The following is a 13,918-nucleotide window of genomic DNA, read 5'->3' as shown; positions in this document are numbered from 1 at the left end:
TAGACTAATCTGCTACACGGCTGCGTTTGAAAAACCGACTTATCCCGGATGAGTTTCACCGGCATTAATGATTAGGAATCTGGTTGGAACAAAACCCTGCAGCCACAGGGGTTCACCAGGACCGAGTTTGGCAAACACTGCTGAACAGAGATGAAACCGACTCAGGTGAGGAGTGGGGGCGGGCAAAGTAGTTGGAGCTATTGATTATTCAGTGTTGTTTGCCTGGGTGTCTGATCTGCTCAACAGGATTATAAATAAAAGGAAAACAATGTGAAGGCAATGTCACAGGTGATCCTGTGGTATAGCGGGTCCACAGCTCCCCTTCAAAAGCCCATTTTTAAATAAATAATCATCGCACTCACAGTGTAGACTCGTGCTTCAGGCATTTCTCCCCTGTGCAGTGTGTGAGCGAGTGAGGAGAGAGAGAGAAAGCCAGTACATTAGAGTGAGCGAGAGCAGGCTCGAAGGCAATGTGTTCCTGTGGTATAGCGGGTCCATAGCTCACATTCAAAAGGCCATTTTTAATCAGGCGACTGACAGTAGTGGAGTCAGGCACAGAGAAGGTCAGCTGCAGAGAGAGCGTCTCGACTTTTGCAGGGCCTGAAGCAGGTGAGACGCTAATGAAAAAGAGGCACAGGGCTTATTGATTTTTAAAGACTGCTTCCTTCATTGTGTTTTAACTTCAGTTTTAAAGGATTGCGCGGCTCTCTCTTGCGCTGCCTGTGTGTGCCTCTGTGGCGCTGCCTCTGTGTGTGTGCGTGGCTCTCTCTCACGCGCTGCCTGTGTGTGCGCTTGTCTCTCTCTCTGGCGTTGTCTCTGAGTGTGTGCGCGTCTCTCTCTTGCGCACTGCCTGTGTATGCCTCTGTCTCTCTCTGGCGTTGCCTCTGTGTGTGTGTGTGTGTGTGTGTGTGTGTGTGTGCGCGCGCGCGCGGCTCTCTCTCTCGCGCTGAATGAAAAGTCAACGTAGCTCAGAGCTGCAAGTGGAATGTGGCACAGACAAACAGAAATGACGGCATGTTTTTCGAGGCGTCGCGTCCGAGTTGGTGGGCGTGACTGTGATTTTTTCGTCGTATCCAATGGTCTAAGAGTTGGTAGACGTGGCTCCTTCCTGCATGCGCCATTGGCGTCTTACTTGTCGGCGGTTTAGTGAATCCACGCCCCTTCCGGCGTGCTTTCCATGGTCGGCTACTTGTCTCCTGGCTTAGTGAATTATATATATATATATATAGATACTATTTAGTATCTATATATATATAATTCACAAAGTCGACGCCAGAACGGGAAGACACCCATGAAAGCACGCACACCAAAACAAGACACCCATGAAAGCACGCAGGAAGAGGCGTGGATTCACTAAGCCGCCGACAAGTAGGAAAGAGCCTCGCCCACCAACTCTATGACCATTGGATACGACGACAACTCGCAGAGCCACGCCCACTAACTGGGACGCGACGCCTCGAAAAAAAACGGCGTCATTTATGTTCATCTGTTGTACGCTACACATCGACCTCTGAGCCACCTTGAGTTGGGGGCAGCAAGTCTTTGATAGGCTGCAACAAAATTATGAAAGTACGGGCGCATTTTTTTACACAAGCTGTGTGTGTGTGGGTGGGTGTTAGTTAATTTGTTACTAGAAGGATTTCAAGATTTAATATGCACAGGCGGTAACACTGCAAATGCAGCCCAAACGAACTAAAAATCTTCCACAGTCTCCTTACTGTAAAGCAGCAACACTACCACTGCGCTACAAGACAGACAATGCAGTTAAAGAATGCACCAGGCTTGATTTTACTTTCACTTCTGTTTGGACAACTGTGTCGTTCAGAAAGTGTTCACCCATCAATACATAATTATGCGACATATGATACGCCGTGAGTTGGCAAGAGCCACGAGTGTTCAGCGGTGTTTCCCAAACTCGGTCCTGCTGAACCCGTGGCTGCAGTGTTTTGTTCCAACCAGATTCCTAATCATTAATGCCGGTGAAACTCATCTGGGATAAGTCGGTTTTTCCAAACGCAGTCGTGTAGCAGATTAGCTGGATGTAATAATCCGAGATGAATGCGCACCTCCGCGCTGAGTGAAAACACAATGTATATTGCTGCAACAAAATGATGAAAGAACGGGCGCATTTTTTTCACACAAGCTGAGTGGGTGGGTGTTAGTTAGTTAATTAGTTACTCAAAGGAATTCAAGATTTAATATGCACAAGCGGTAACACTGCAAAAACAGCCCAAACCAGGAAAGACAGCTGGCAAAAAGTCACCAACAAACTAAACGTGTGTGCATTGTACTTACTGAAAGCAGCGTTACGGATTTTGCAAATGTTCATTTTTTTCCCTCTGCTTAAAAAACATTGAAAAAGCGGCGCGGGTTGGTTTGCAGCGTGTAAAACAGTGTGTTTGTCGTGGATAATTTGCTATCCACACAGGGAGGAACCAGGAAGCGAACCCACAATCTTCCACTGTCTCCTTACTGCAAAACAGCCGTACTACTACAGCGCCACAAGGCAGTTAAAGAAGTTATATTTATATTTTTTACACATCACACACTAGAAGCTGCTGACGAACCCTTCTCTTCGTTGTCAGTCTGTAGCTGCAAAAAAAATAAAAGCAATACGAGTTTTAACAGACGTCATTCAACTGTATCATAAGTTTCTGTAACGTTAATGAAAATGGCCAGGAGGTGTCACTAGAGAAGTGAGTGTTAAATGCTTCAAAGCTTCAATACGATTTCCGACACAATTGCTTCAAACGTGTTGATGCTTCGCGAGGCTCCACCCCGCCCATCACTACTCACAGGTTACTGAACGAGAAATCAGCAGACTAGCATGACGGATGGGGCGTAATGGGCGTCCTTCCCTTCTCCTCCGGATTTTTCAAATGTTAATTTTTTCCCTGTGCTTAAAAATCATTAAAAACCCAGCCTGCTTATGCGGCGTATGGTACGCCGCGGGTTGGCTAGTATTATATTATACTATGCAAAGCGAAATCAACTTACTTGATTCCCGGCACTTCACAGGATTTTGGTCTTGAGGACAGCATGGGTAACTGAAATATATATTTTGAAAGGTAAAGGTGAGCTATCACACCATTTATATAAACAAGATACTCAGTGTCCATAAATATATTTAAAAAAAATGTCATGTCTCTGTTTTTATTTTAATACATCAGTCAAGAAATTAGCTTTTCTTCATAACCAGTTTACTTAAGAGCTTGAAGTATAACAAAACAAGAAGACAGATGGGTTAAGACTCCTTGGTGCTCCTTGGTATTGCATACTATGTTGTATTTAAGTTAGTCTAATGCATTTTACTACATAAAATTCCAAAACATTGATGATATTGTTGAAGAAGATTATCTCAGTGCCAACCTAATCATTTTTGACAATTTTATTCTTACATTTTTTGCATCCCATGATTTCAAAAGTGGCTTTGTATCATCCAGAATATTCTCTTCAATGGGTGGAACTGGATAAGGAAACACTGAGAAGAAAAAAGAAAAATATAGAAAAAAGAAAAATATAAAGTGAGTACAAATGCAGCAATGCAATCTAACTATGCTGTATTATAATCAACATATCTCTAAGAATAAACAATTTTGTTTTGCTTGCAGTTAAATACAGGACAATATATTTTTTTATAAATCGTGAAGGAAGATATGTTTGAAAGTAATTCTCTTCACTATCAAAATTTTTAAATGTCTAACGCACATAAGTTATGTGACATGATTTGGGTGCTCCTTTGTCAAATTGCAAGTTTCACTGAATATCAAAAAGCAAATATATTAACATCATCTTCAGGCTTAAATTTCATATTGCAGGACATTTTAGTTCATAGTTATGAAGTGGCTCATGCAAAACGGAAGGTAGCTTTCTCAGCTGATATAGTTATCATTTGTTTCGGGCCTCAAAATTTGACTCATTTCTTTGGCTTTAAATTAAGATAGATGAAGACAGATCATTAGCTCAAATCCTCTAATCTGTCTAACCTCTTAGGATGTTGTGCCAACCCTCAACAGTGATGTGCTCAAAGCTGTTAAATGGTTACTTAAAGATAATTGACAACAACAAAACTATTCAGACATCTAAATGCCAGTAGCATCATGAAATGGAATTTAAGCGAAACTGCTGAAGTTGAGGCCAAATATTAAAAACACAGATAAATTTCTGATAGAACACAACCACAAAGGACTAAAACAAAGATACAGTGAACTCTAGAGTAGTGGTCCACAGTGCTACATTGTTAAATTGAAAATGATTAAGATGGAAAAGTTGTCAGAAGGAATCCTTTCCTATGATTGTACAATGAAAGTCAATAACTTCAGTATTTAAACTAGAAATTTTGGAAAAAAGGTACTATTGGTCACTAAAGTCAAGATTCTTTTTATTGCCTTAGCCAAAAAAGATCAAATTGGGTGAAAAAACGGGTGAAAAGAAGAACGGATTCCTCTAGACAGTAACAAGTCTTGAATGAAAATTTGAAAAGAAGAAGAAACTGAAAAAAAGTGAGATGTTGGCAATGAAGCTACCCAAAAAATGTGCTGAGTTTGCATGATAATTTGCTCTGTCTTCATAAGAGAAGATCACAGCAATATGCCATTTTTTACTAGAGAAATGTACACAAGGGGGATGTTAATCAGACCAGAATTCCCAATGTAGCATTAATTTTTATTATTATATTTTATTATTATTATTTTTATATTATTAATAAAATGTAAAAAATGGAATGTGCAAAAGTTTGGGCACTTTTTAATAGAATTAATTTTAAGACCTGTAGTTATTTAATGCTGACAGGCTGGAGCACAAAATTGCTTTGATTAGCTCATTAGACCTTAAACTACAAAGACAGCTGCAACCAATCATGACAGGGGTTATTTAACATATGTAATTGCTAGTTGTGCGTGTCCTTGATTCTCTCTTAGAGAGTGGCAACTTGGGAACCTTTAAAGAACTCTCTACTGACCTAAAAAACTAACATAATTTGATGTTATGAATTAGGAGAAGGGTACAAGAAATTATCACAAAGGTTTGGACTGTCTGTCTCCACAGTCAGAAATGTAGTTTGGAAATGGAAGGCCACAGGAAAAGTCCTTGTGAAGGAAAGATATGATAGGCCAAGAAAAATATCTGTAAGGCACAGCCGAAGGTTGGTTAGAATGGTCACACACAATTGATTTGAAGCAGGCTGTCCACACTCAAAAGCCATCAAAACTGAATGAACTGGACGCATTTTGTATGGGAGAATGACCCAAACACCACCAGTCAGAATTCAGGGACTTGTCAGTGGCTATAGGAGGAGTCTACAGGCTCTTATTTCAGCAAAAGGAGACTCTACTAAATACTGATGAGATTATAGGCGCCCAAATGTATGCACCTGCTTATTTTTGTTTAAATGCATGTTAAATTGGCTCTGTTGGTGCAATAAAAATATTTCACTACTGAAATGTTGGCATTTCCATAAGGTATAAAATATGCTAAAATTAAATTGCTGCCTCAAAAGCTTAACAAGTTATAAATTGATAAAATATCAGGGGTGCCCAAACTTTTACATAGCACTGTATATCTGAAAGTCAACCACTAAGTACTTATAGGCTTGGAAGATTAAGGTTCTGGAATAGCCTACAAAACAGCCTACAAAATCCTTAAACTTGAATATTGAAAATCTGTGGGGAAATCTCAAACCTACAGCGGTAGAAGAGCTTGAATGATGAATGACAAAAAATCCAAAGCCATAATAAAATAATTTTAATGATTGAAGTAACTGATAGTGTGATCAATATTTTGTATATGCCACTTTTTATGTTTATCTGTCTAATTCAGCAAAGATATATTATGTGTCTATGTCACATTTCACCTAATATCCTGAAGAAATTGTATACACCTTTTTCACTTAGATAAGGGGCACAATGAAAAAAGAAAGTGAACGTGAAAGCATGGTAAATGCAATGAAAGACAAGGAAGTTATTTTGTTAGTCAAACTGATTAATTGGGAAAATAATCAGGAGTGTACTGAAACACTGTAAACAAAAATGTCACTGGAGAGAGCATGTTCATCAAAAATGTTCCATGGTCTTCATTTAGTTAGGTGATGCAAAAAACATAAGCATTTATACAACCAATATATTCACTACCAGCAAGTTAAGAAATGATGCTTTAAAATGGTAATGGTGAGAATCATGATCTACAACTCATGAAGAAATAAAAGCTTGTTTTCAAATTAGGTCTAATTCCGCAACGGTGCAGCTGTAAATAGTTACTTTTCCTTTATTTAAAAACTGTAAGACCTTTACAAAAGCAATTCATTAACTGTAACTTCTTTAAATATAGTCTTTACAAAGTGAGAAGACTTTGGGATATTTTCAGTAAAATGACATTCTTTCAGGCTCATTTTATGGTGTGACAGTTGTTACTTACAGGGTTTGTCTATTGCACCAACTGGGTTGAATGCCACTTGTCATTCTTTTTGGTGTCCTCAAATCTTTTAGTACTGTTTTACCATTTCTGTGGAATTTTCAAAACACAAGTGGTTTAACTTTGCTGGTGTTTTCAATTTGCCTACATCCATTTGTATTTCTCCCTTTTTATATAAGATCTTACTGGCTGTATTAGCTTTTCCTTTATCAGTTTTATAGTGTTTCCTTTCTGCTTTCAAAATCTCATTGGACACGTTGCATCTGAGCTGCCCATTTAGGCAGCATACTTTCAGCAAAGAACCCACATTGCTTGGAAAATTACACTGTTTCTTGAAAAAAGTCTCACTTTTGAGTTATTAAATACCACTGATGAGTGAATCCCACTGAATTTTCTTTGCCTCGAGTTGGGTAAATTCACGGAAAAGTTTTCAAACTTCTCTGATCTCCTCAAAATGCATTGAAGTCCAGGGGGAAGGAGGCACAGAACTAGCTTTGAGTGGCTTATAACAGTGCAATGGGCTTTTAAGTGTCCCCGAGGGCTAGGGAAAAGCCTGCCAACTGCAGCTAAATATGTGATATAAGCAGTAAGGCAGCAGTGCTAACTACTGCACCACCATGCCTCAAACAACAAAAGACAGATGGAACATATATCACGAACAAAATGCAACAAACAAGCAATAAGTAAATAAAAAAAAGATCATTGCACTGACAGGGTTCCAGTCTTTGGGCACACACTAACCATGCCAAGAAGCAGTGTTGTGTGATTAGCTTGTTCCATTGTTTGAAGTTGCGCCTTCTAGCACACTGGGAACATCTTCTTTGTGTCCCATGTATATGTGCAGATACTTTGCCTTATAAACAGTAATTAATCTTTTGTTTCAATTATTTCACAGCATGTCCAGTGTTTTTCGATGAGAGGAGAGGTATGCTTGTTTTGAGATTGTTGCTGAGCACATGGCTAATTTGCATGCATTATTAGCCATGTGGTGCTGTACTCCTGACATGGAAAGTTTTTTTTCTTTCAGATGCATACAGAATGGAAATCTGGTAGTGTTTCTCAACCTTTGTGGCTTCATAAGACACCCTAACCTTTTCAAGTTCACTGATGACCCACAAATAGCATTCAAAGAGCCCTGGGGGTTGAAACGACCATAAGTTCAACAAATGAGTACAGTTGGAAATGGGGAAAACCATTGCACAGTGCTTTAGATTGACACTTCCAGTGCATCTTAGTATCTGAAAAGGCATTTTTTTTCCATGTGCTTCCGACCCAACAATGGCCATGTCTGCAAAGTTCTTACAGTAGGCATGCATGAAAGCGTGTGTGCACAGCTCTGTTATGTCACACTGGCCTCACAAAGCACCATGGGGCACTTGGGAAAAAAAATGTTTACTTAAGCTGAACACACAGTAAACTTCCAGGAGAATACTTGTCAAATAAAGTTTTTGGTGAATACAGCACATTCGCTATGAAAAATATCGATCAACACTATTAAATACACTACTATGAGAAGCCATCAGCCATTAACTACACCTCCCTCATCATATGCTCAAATCAACAGTATATCTACACACTTGCAAATTTTTCTATGTGACAAGGACAAAGGAAAAAAGGTGCCAAGGATCCTCACAACACAGACACAATAGTTTCACTACAGCTGATAAGCATCCTAAAGTGCAACTTGTCAATGTATTTTTCACCCAACTGTTTCTATCCACATTGGCAGCTATGAAATTGCATCAGCTGCAGGCTCACATTATAAAGCATATTTATTTTCATTAGTGATAAACTGTTATGTGCGCTTCAATCACCAAACAGAAAATGTCTGCCTGACAGGAATAAACAGGAACAAAGATCAGTAAGCTTTCAAAACACATCAAGATATGCAAAATATACAAATAGGGAAGTGTGTCAATTAAACAGAGTTGTGTAGTGTCTTAAAAGTTCACATTGTTATTTTAAAACATTGAAGATGTATGATTGTCTGTGTGTGGGGTGGTTGTTTGTTGGGGGTGCAGAGAGATGCTTGTGGATTATGACTACAGTAAATAGCTGTTGTACCCAGGTACCCCATATAGTGTCTAAACAGGTGGGATGCTTTAATTCTGGCACCTTCTGCTGTGAATAAAGGTGTTTTTTTTTTTTTTTAAACTAGTGCGTTTTCCACAAAAGCCTGGTTCCTTTAGGCAGATGTGAACGTGCCAATCGCACCCTGGTGTGAACCAAAACAATCATAATGAGATCTTTTGGAAAGTGTGGTCTCAGTGCAGTAAGAAGAGAATCCTGAAGCAGTTCGCTTGAGGTATGAATGTGATCTGACACAAGACTGATCTAAGTTCGTTAAATGCAGTGCAATATGGGTGAAATTGTGTATGCTGTGGTAGTCATGGTAAGCATATGCTGTAGTAATACAGATTCTCATTCACAGTATGATGAGTCAAAGGGTAACATGGAACATTAAAAACAATAAAAATGTACAAATAAAAATGCATAAAGGTACAAATGTAACGTAGGGTAGAAGGGTATAGGTTTATAGGACTCCTTTTGGGACAGATGGGACCTGTTCTGCTGCAATGGGTTAAATCTGAACCAGAAGGTACCAATATGTTGGGGAGGCATAGGAGAAGGTTAGTTGAAGATTGTTTAAACTAGGGAATCAGGGAATTTAGGCCAGGCTAGGTTTAGAACTGAAAACGATGGAATGAAAATTTTGTAAAAATAAATATGTACAAGGTAGTCGTGCCCGTCAAGGACGGGCTGCAGGCGACTTTTATCAGTGTTGCAGGGTAAAAGTCATTAAGTGCAAAATTATTTGTACCATGATTAAATTTAGTAATAAAATGTTTTTTGTTATTTGTGCCACACGATGAATCGGGATTCGAACCCAGGTGGACAGTAGGTGGTGTTAGGTCCTAACTTTGTTCCGGCATCCGGGATCGAACCACAGACCAAGGGTAGTGTGCACTCTACCACCTGAGCTGTATGGATCTTAGTTCCAAGGCAATAATAAACATAATGAAAGTTGTTTCTAGTTTAAGTCCTGTATGAAAGTGTCACATGCCATAAAATGAATGACTTATCTTTATCAAAATAAAATTATGAATCATTAACACCATCAATGCATACTTAACGAATACGTAAACTATGTTTATTCAAGTATTTAGAGCACGACAAAGTTGATTGCTGGAGGCAGCTCTTGCAGAGGCTCTTCGACGTGCGTCAGTGTTTCTTCGAAGTTGAGCTTGAATTTCAGACGCATTTGCTCGACTTTGAGTTCGAATGCGATCTTGTTGACGCCTTGAATTTGCATGTTCCTTGTTTTCATGAAGTCTATTTTCTCGTAGTCTTTGTCGCTCTTGCTCTCTTCTTTCGACAATTTCACCTTCAGTTGCATTTAAACGATTCTGTCGTTGTCGTAAACGTTCTTGTTCTCTTCTCTCAACAATTTCAACTTGAGTTGCGTTTGACCGACTTTCTTATTGTCGTTGCCGTTCATGTACTTCCGTGCGGTTGCAGATTCTGTAAGCTGCAACTTGTTGGTGTTCATTTTGTCTCTGCTGCGAGATTTGAACACTCTTTGCTGCTTGTCGTACTGCACGTCGCTGTTTATTCCACAGTTTTTGTTCTTCAGTAAAAATTCTTTTTGGTTTCTTCGTTTTTGGCAATTCTTGAGGTGTAGTTTGAGCACTTGAAATATCCAAAATCTTATTTCTTTTTGCATTTTCGTCTTCTTCAGTCGAGTGACTTCCTTCAGCTTTTCTTTTAATCCAATTGGTCACTCGCTTCCCAGTGCTTCGTTTTTTATTTTGTTGTTGAGGCAAATGTGCAATATTCAAATTGTTTATGGTCTTTTCTTGGGTTTCTTCTTCATTAAAATGCAAGCTTGTTTCTTTTTTAGTTGGTTGGTCCAAATTTTCAAAATTCGTAGAATATCAGCCAATCAAAACACTGATGTAAACGTACCAACCAACCAAGCAACAGACAGACGGTCCAAATTTTCAAAATTCGTAGAATATCAGCCAATCAAAAACACTGATGTAAACGTACCAACCAACCAACCAACAGACAGACATGCTGAAATATACATATAGATTGTAACATCTCTATATATATAAAATCCAACATCTATCTGTCTGTCTGCTTTCACAAAAGTACTACTTAACAGATTTCTATAAATTGCTTGAACATTCCAGTTGATTTTGCGACTTCTCTCATGGTGCTAAGTATCATAGTTCAGCTGCAGCTCCAATTTTTTTGTGTGAATCCGAGCGTCAGGCTGTGGGCCAAAAGGAGGGGGAGGTGGGATCTCAGGAGTAGGGTGCAAGGTGGGGCCATCCTCACTCACGCGCCAGCCTTGATTCGAATTGCTCTACCTCTCGCCACGTGTTGGAGTGTACCTTGCTTCCGCTTAGCTAGCGATACCTGTTTGTTTGGCAGATATTATCATCTTGAGATTGTTAAAGAGTAACGTTTGATGTTTTTCAGAGATAGATCTCAGCTACGTGTGTTTTAGAGGGTTGCTGCTCATTGGCAGAGATATCATGACCATGTGCTCTTCTACCCAGGCTGGAGACGCTCTCCTGTCAGAGCTGAACACGATCAGATACAGTGCCAACGTTTGACGTTGGAGCGTACCTACCTTCCACTTGGCTAGATACCTTGCCAACCTTTTACATTTTTGACAAAGAGATCACAGCTACATTCACGCTCTAATAGCAAAACCAAAAATATTGCATATCAAGAAGCCACTTGGATAAGAAAGCTATCAATATAAATTCTTCTCAATACAAATTACTTCTTTTTTTTTTAATTGATTTTTAAAGTTTGTCCTATTTCACTACTATGCTCGCAGAGCCACGGGGAACAGCTAGTAAATACTAAAGTAAATGCAAAAGTAAATAAGTAACAAATTATAATAGCTTGCCTTAATGCTAGAAGTATAAAAAAATAAAACAAGTTAGTTGGAGTTGTACGTAGCTGTGCCTAGTTATGATATTATAGCAATAACAATAATCCTGTTAAATAACAAATATGGGGATGAGAATAACATAGAAAAGAAGGGTGGGTTGCTATTTATGTCAAAAGGAATTTAAATATAAGTTTTCTTCAATTGGACGATGTGCCCCATCTTAGTGAGAACATTTGTATTCATCTGGCAAGCACTAGAGAAAGAGGCCTTACTTATGGAGCGTGCTATAGGCCCCACAATGTAGGCAGTAATTCCAGTGCATATATTTTTAGTAATATTTAAAAATGCAAGTTTACAAAGAAATATTATAGTCATGAGGGACTTTAACTACTTGAATATTAACTGCTACAAAAAGCAGAGCACAAGAGCAGGAGTTTATAGACATAATCAGTAACCTTTTTTAATGTAATATGTTAAAGCACCAAAACAGGTTGGAGGGGTGGGGTTTGAATAGAGAAACGAATTCTGAGCATAAGTGGCAAAGTCTAAGGAGGATGGACTGCGATAAGCTTTGAAGTGTGGTGACAGTTGAGTAGTGGAATAGAATTGAAATTAAGGATTTAAGCATTTTACTCAAATTAAGAATTAAAATTTTTCATATAATACAGAACAGTTACATACCAAAATTTGGAATTAGCAGGAAATAAAATAAATAAATAAATAAATAAATAAACTTAATAAAGATTCTATAAAGAAGCTGCAATGGGAAAAACAGCTGTATAAGGCATATAAGTCTAATAACCCCAATCTGAATCATGTGGCACATGAGAGCACGACAACAACCATTAAGAAGGATATTAGGGAAGCTAAAAGGCAGTTATGGAGGAATATTACAGATAAGGCGAAAGATGACCGAAAAAGAATCTTCATGTGTTTTAGTACAAAAAGAATAGTCAAAGACGAAGTGAAGTGTATAAGGAATAGTAAAGGGGAATTCAAATATACAGACATTGAAATAGCAGATGCGCTAAACTTGCATTCTCCTGAGGACTTCACATGTGAGGAATTGGATAACCTCCCAGCGGTAACAGGTACTACAAAATAGGTGCTTGTGATTTGGAAATTGTAGAGGGAAAAGTACTGCATATATTAAATAGGCTGCAACTAAACAAATCACCAGAATCACACAAAAGTTATCCTTGAGTTCTTAAGGAGTTTATCAAATACATATATAAACCCTTAATACATACTTTTAGGAAGTCACTGCACACTGGGGAAATTCCAAAGGACTGGAAAGTGGCAAATATCCCGTCATATAAAAAGGGTGATCAGGCTGATACAAACAACTACTGGGCAGTAAGCTTAATGTGCATCACAGGTAAATTAATGAAAACAATTATTAAGAAAAAGATTGAGAAACACATGGCAAGAACAGGAGTTTTACTGAACAGTCAGCATAGGTTTAGAACAGAGGTTCTCAAACTTATTTTGTCTACCGGCCACTTTGAGAATCAATTATTTTCTAGCGCCCCCCAAAATTTTTAACTTTACCGCATCTTAAAAATCACAAAAATTTCTCATCTTTAATAAACCTCACGTATGACAAAAATAGTGCTTCATTAGTTGGTAAAGTGGACTCATCCAACTGAATTGAGAATTGACTAGTCTTCAGATAATTGCACAATGAGTCTTCAATATTTTCAGCCATTTCATCAATTCGTCTTTGCACAGAACTATTGCTCAAAGGAATTTTTCGAATAATATCTGCCGCTGGTTTATGGAGCACAGTAGTTATTACTTCTTTTATTGCCGGTAAAATTAACTCTTCTCCAATACTGTGTGGTTTGCCTGTTTGAGCAATTAACAAAGAGATATTGTACGAGGCTCGAAGTCCGTCATCGTCTTGCTTAGAAGCCAGTGAAAAAAGTTTTGATACAGTTGGCTGAGCTATGTACTTCTTTTCCAGGTCTTGAAAATAGGCCACATTTTTTTCTTTCTTATCTGGATGCATTTTATTCAAATGATCTTATAGCCTAGAAGGCTTCATCGCTTCATTCGAAAATGTTTTTTGACAAAGAAGGCACATAGGCGAAGATGGATTTGTGGGATTTTCAACAAATCTGTATTTAATATATTCCGCACTGTATTTCCGTCTCTTCTTTTTTGCTTCCTACATGGTTTTGTCTTTACAAATACGTGAGTAAAGTATCGAGCTTAAAAAACTTGCTAACGATTGCGCGCGAAAACGCTAATGAAAATAAAAGAAGTATTACACGCTCTTATATAGGATTAAAATACAGCACGCACTGACAGGAATAAGACAAACATGCACAAACTCGTTTACCTCATTCCACGGAATTCGTACTGAGCAAGTTAGAACGGTAACCGTCATTTTTATCGAAAATAAAAAATATAGAAAATAAAAAATATCGAATTAAAAAATGTCGAAATTTTAGTATAAATAAAAAATTGGTTTAGGGGTTAAGGCTAGGGCTATGATTAATTTTTTATTTATACGAAAATTTCGACATTTTTTAATTCAATATTTTTTATTTTCTATATTTTTTATTTTCGATAAAAACGACTGGAATCAGTTAG

At 38.2% G+C, this 13,918-nt stretch overlaps 1 protein-coding gene across 5 annotated transcripts in view; it reads right to left on the bottom strand.

Annotated features, from left to right (window-relative positions):
* The window catches only part of LOC114646118 (CREB-regulated transcription coactivator 2-like), a 365,689-nt gene that overhangs the window by 84,362 nt on the left and 267,409 nt on the right, over positions 1–13,918 (bottom strand). For all 5 annotated transcript variants that reach the window (XM_051922804.1, XM_051922805.1, XM_028794111.2 and 2 more), the window contains 2 exons: positions 3,399–3,481; positions 2,998–3,047 (listed from right to left, as the gene is read on the bottom strand). In XM_051922804.1, the coding sequence (XP_051778764.1) occupies positions 2,998–3,047; positions 3,399–3,481 (133 nt within the window). The remainder of the gene's footprint in view (positions 1–2,997; positions 3,048–3,398; positions 3,482–13,918) is intronic.

This window comes from Erpetoichthys calabaricus, chromosome 2, assembly GCF_900747795.2.
Source record: "Erpetoichthys calabaricus chromosome 2, fErpCal1.3, whole genome shotgun sequence".
NCBI lineage: Eukaryota > Metazoa > Chordata > Cladistia > Polypteriformes > Polypteridae > Erpetoichthys > Erpetoichthys calabaricus.
The sequence above is the reverse complement of the archived record's forward strand: the minus strand, read 5'-3'. Positions and strand labels throughout refer to the sequence as shown.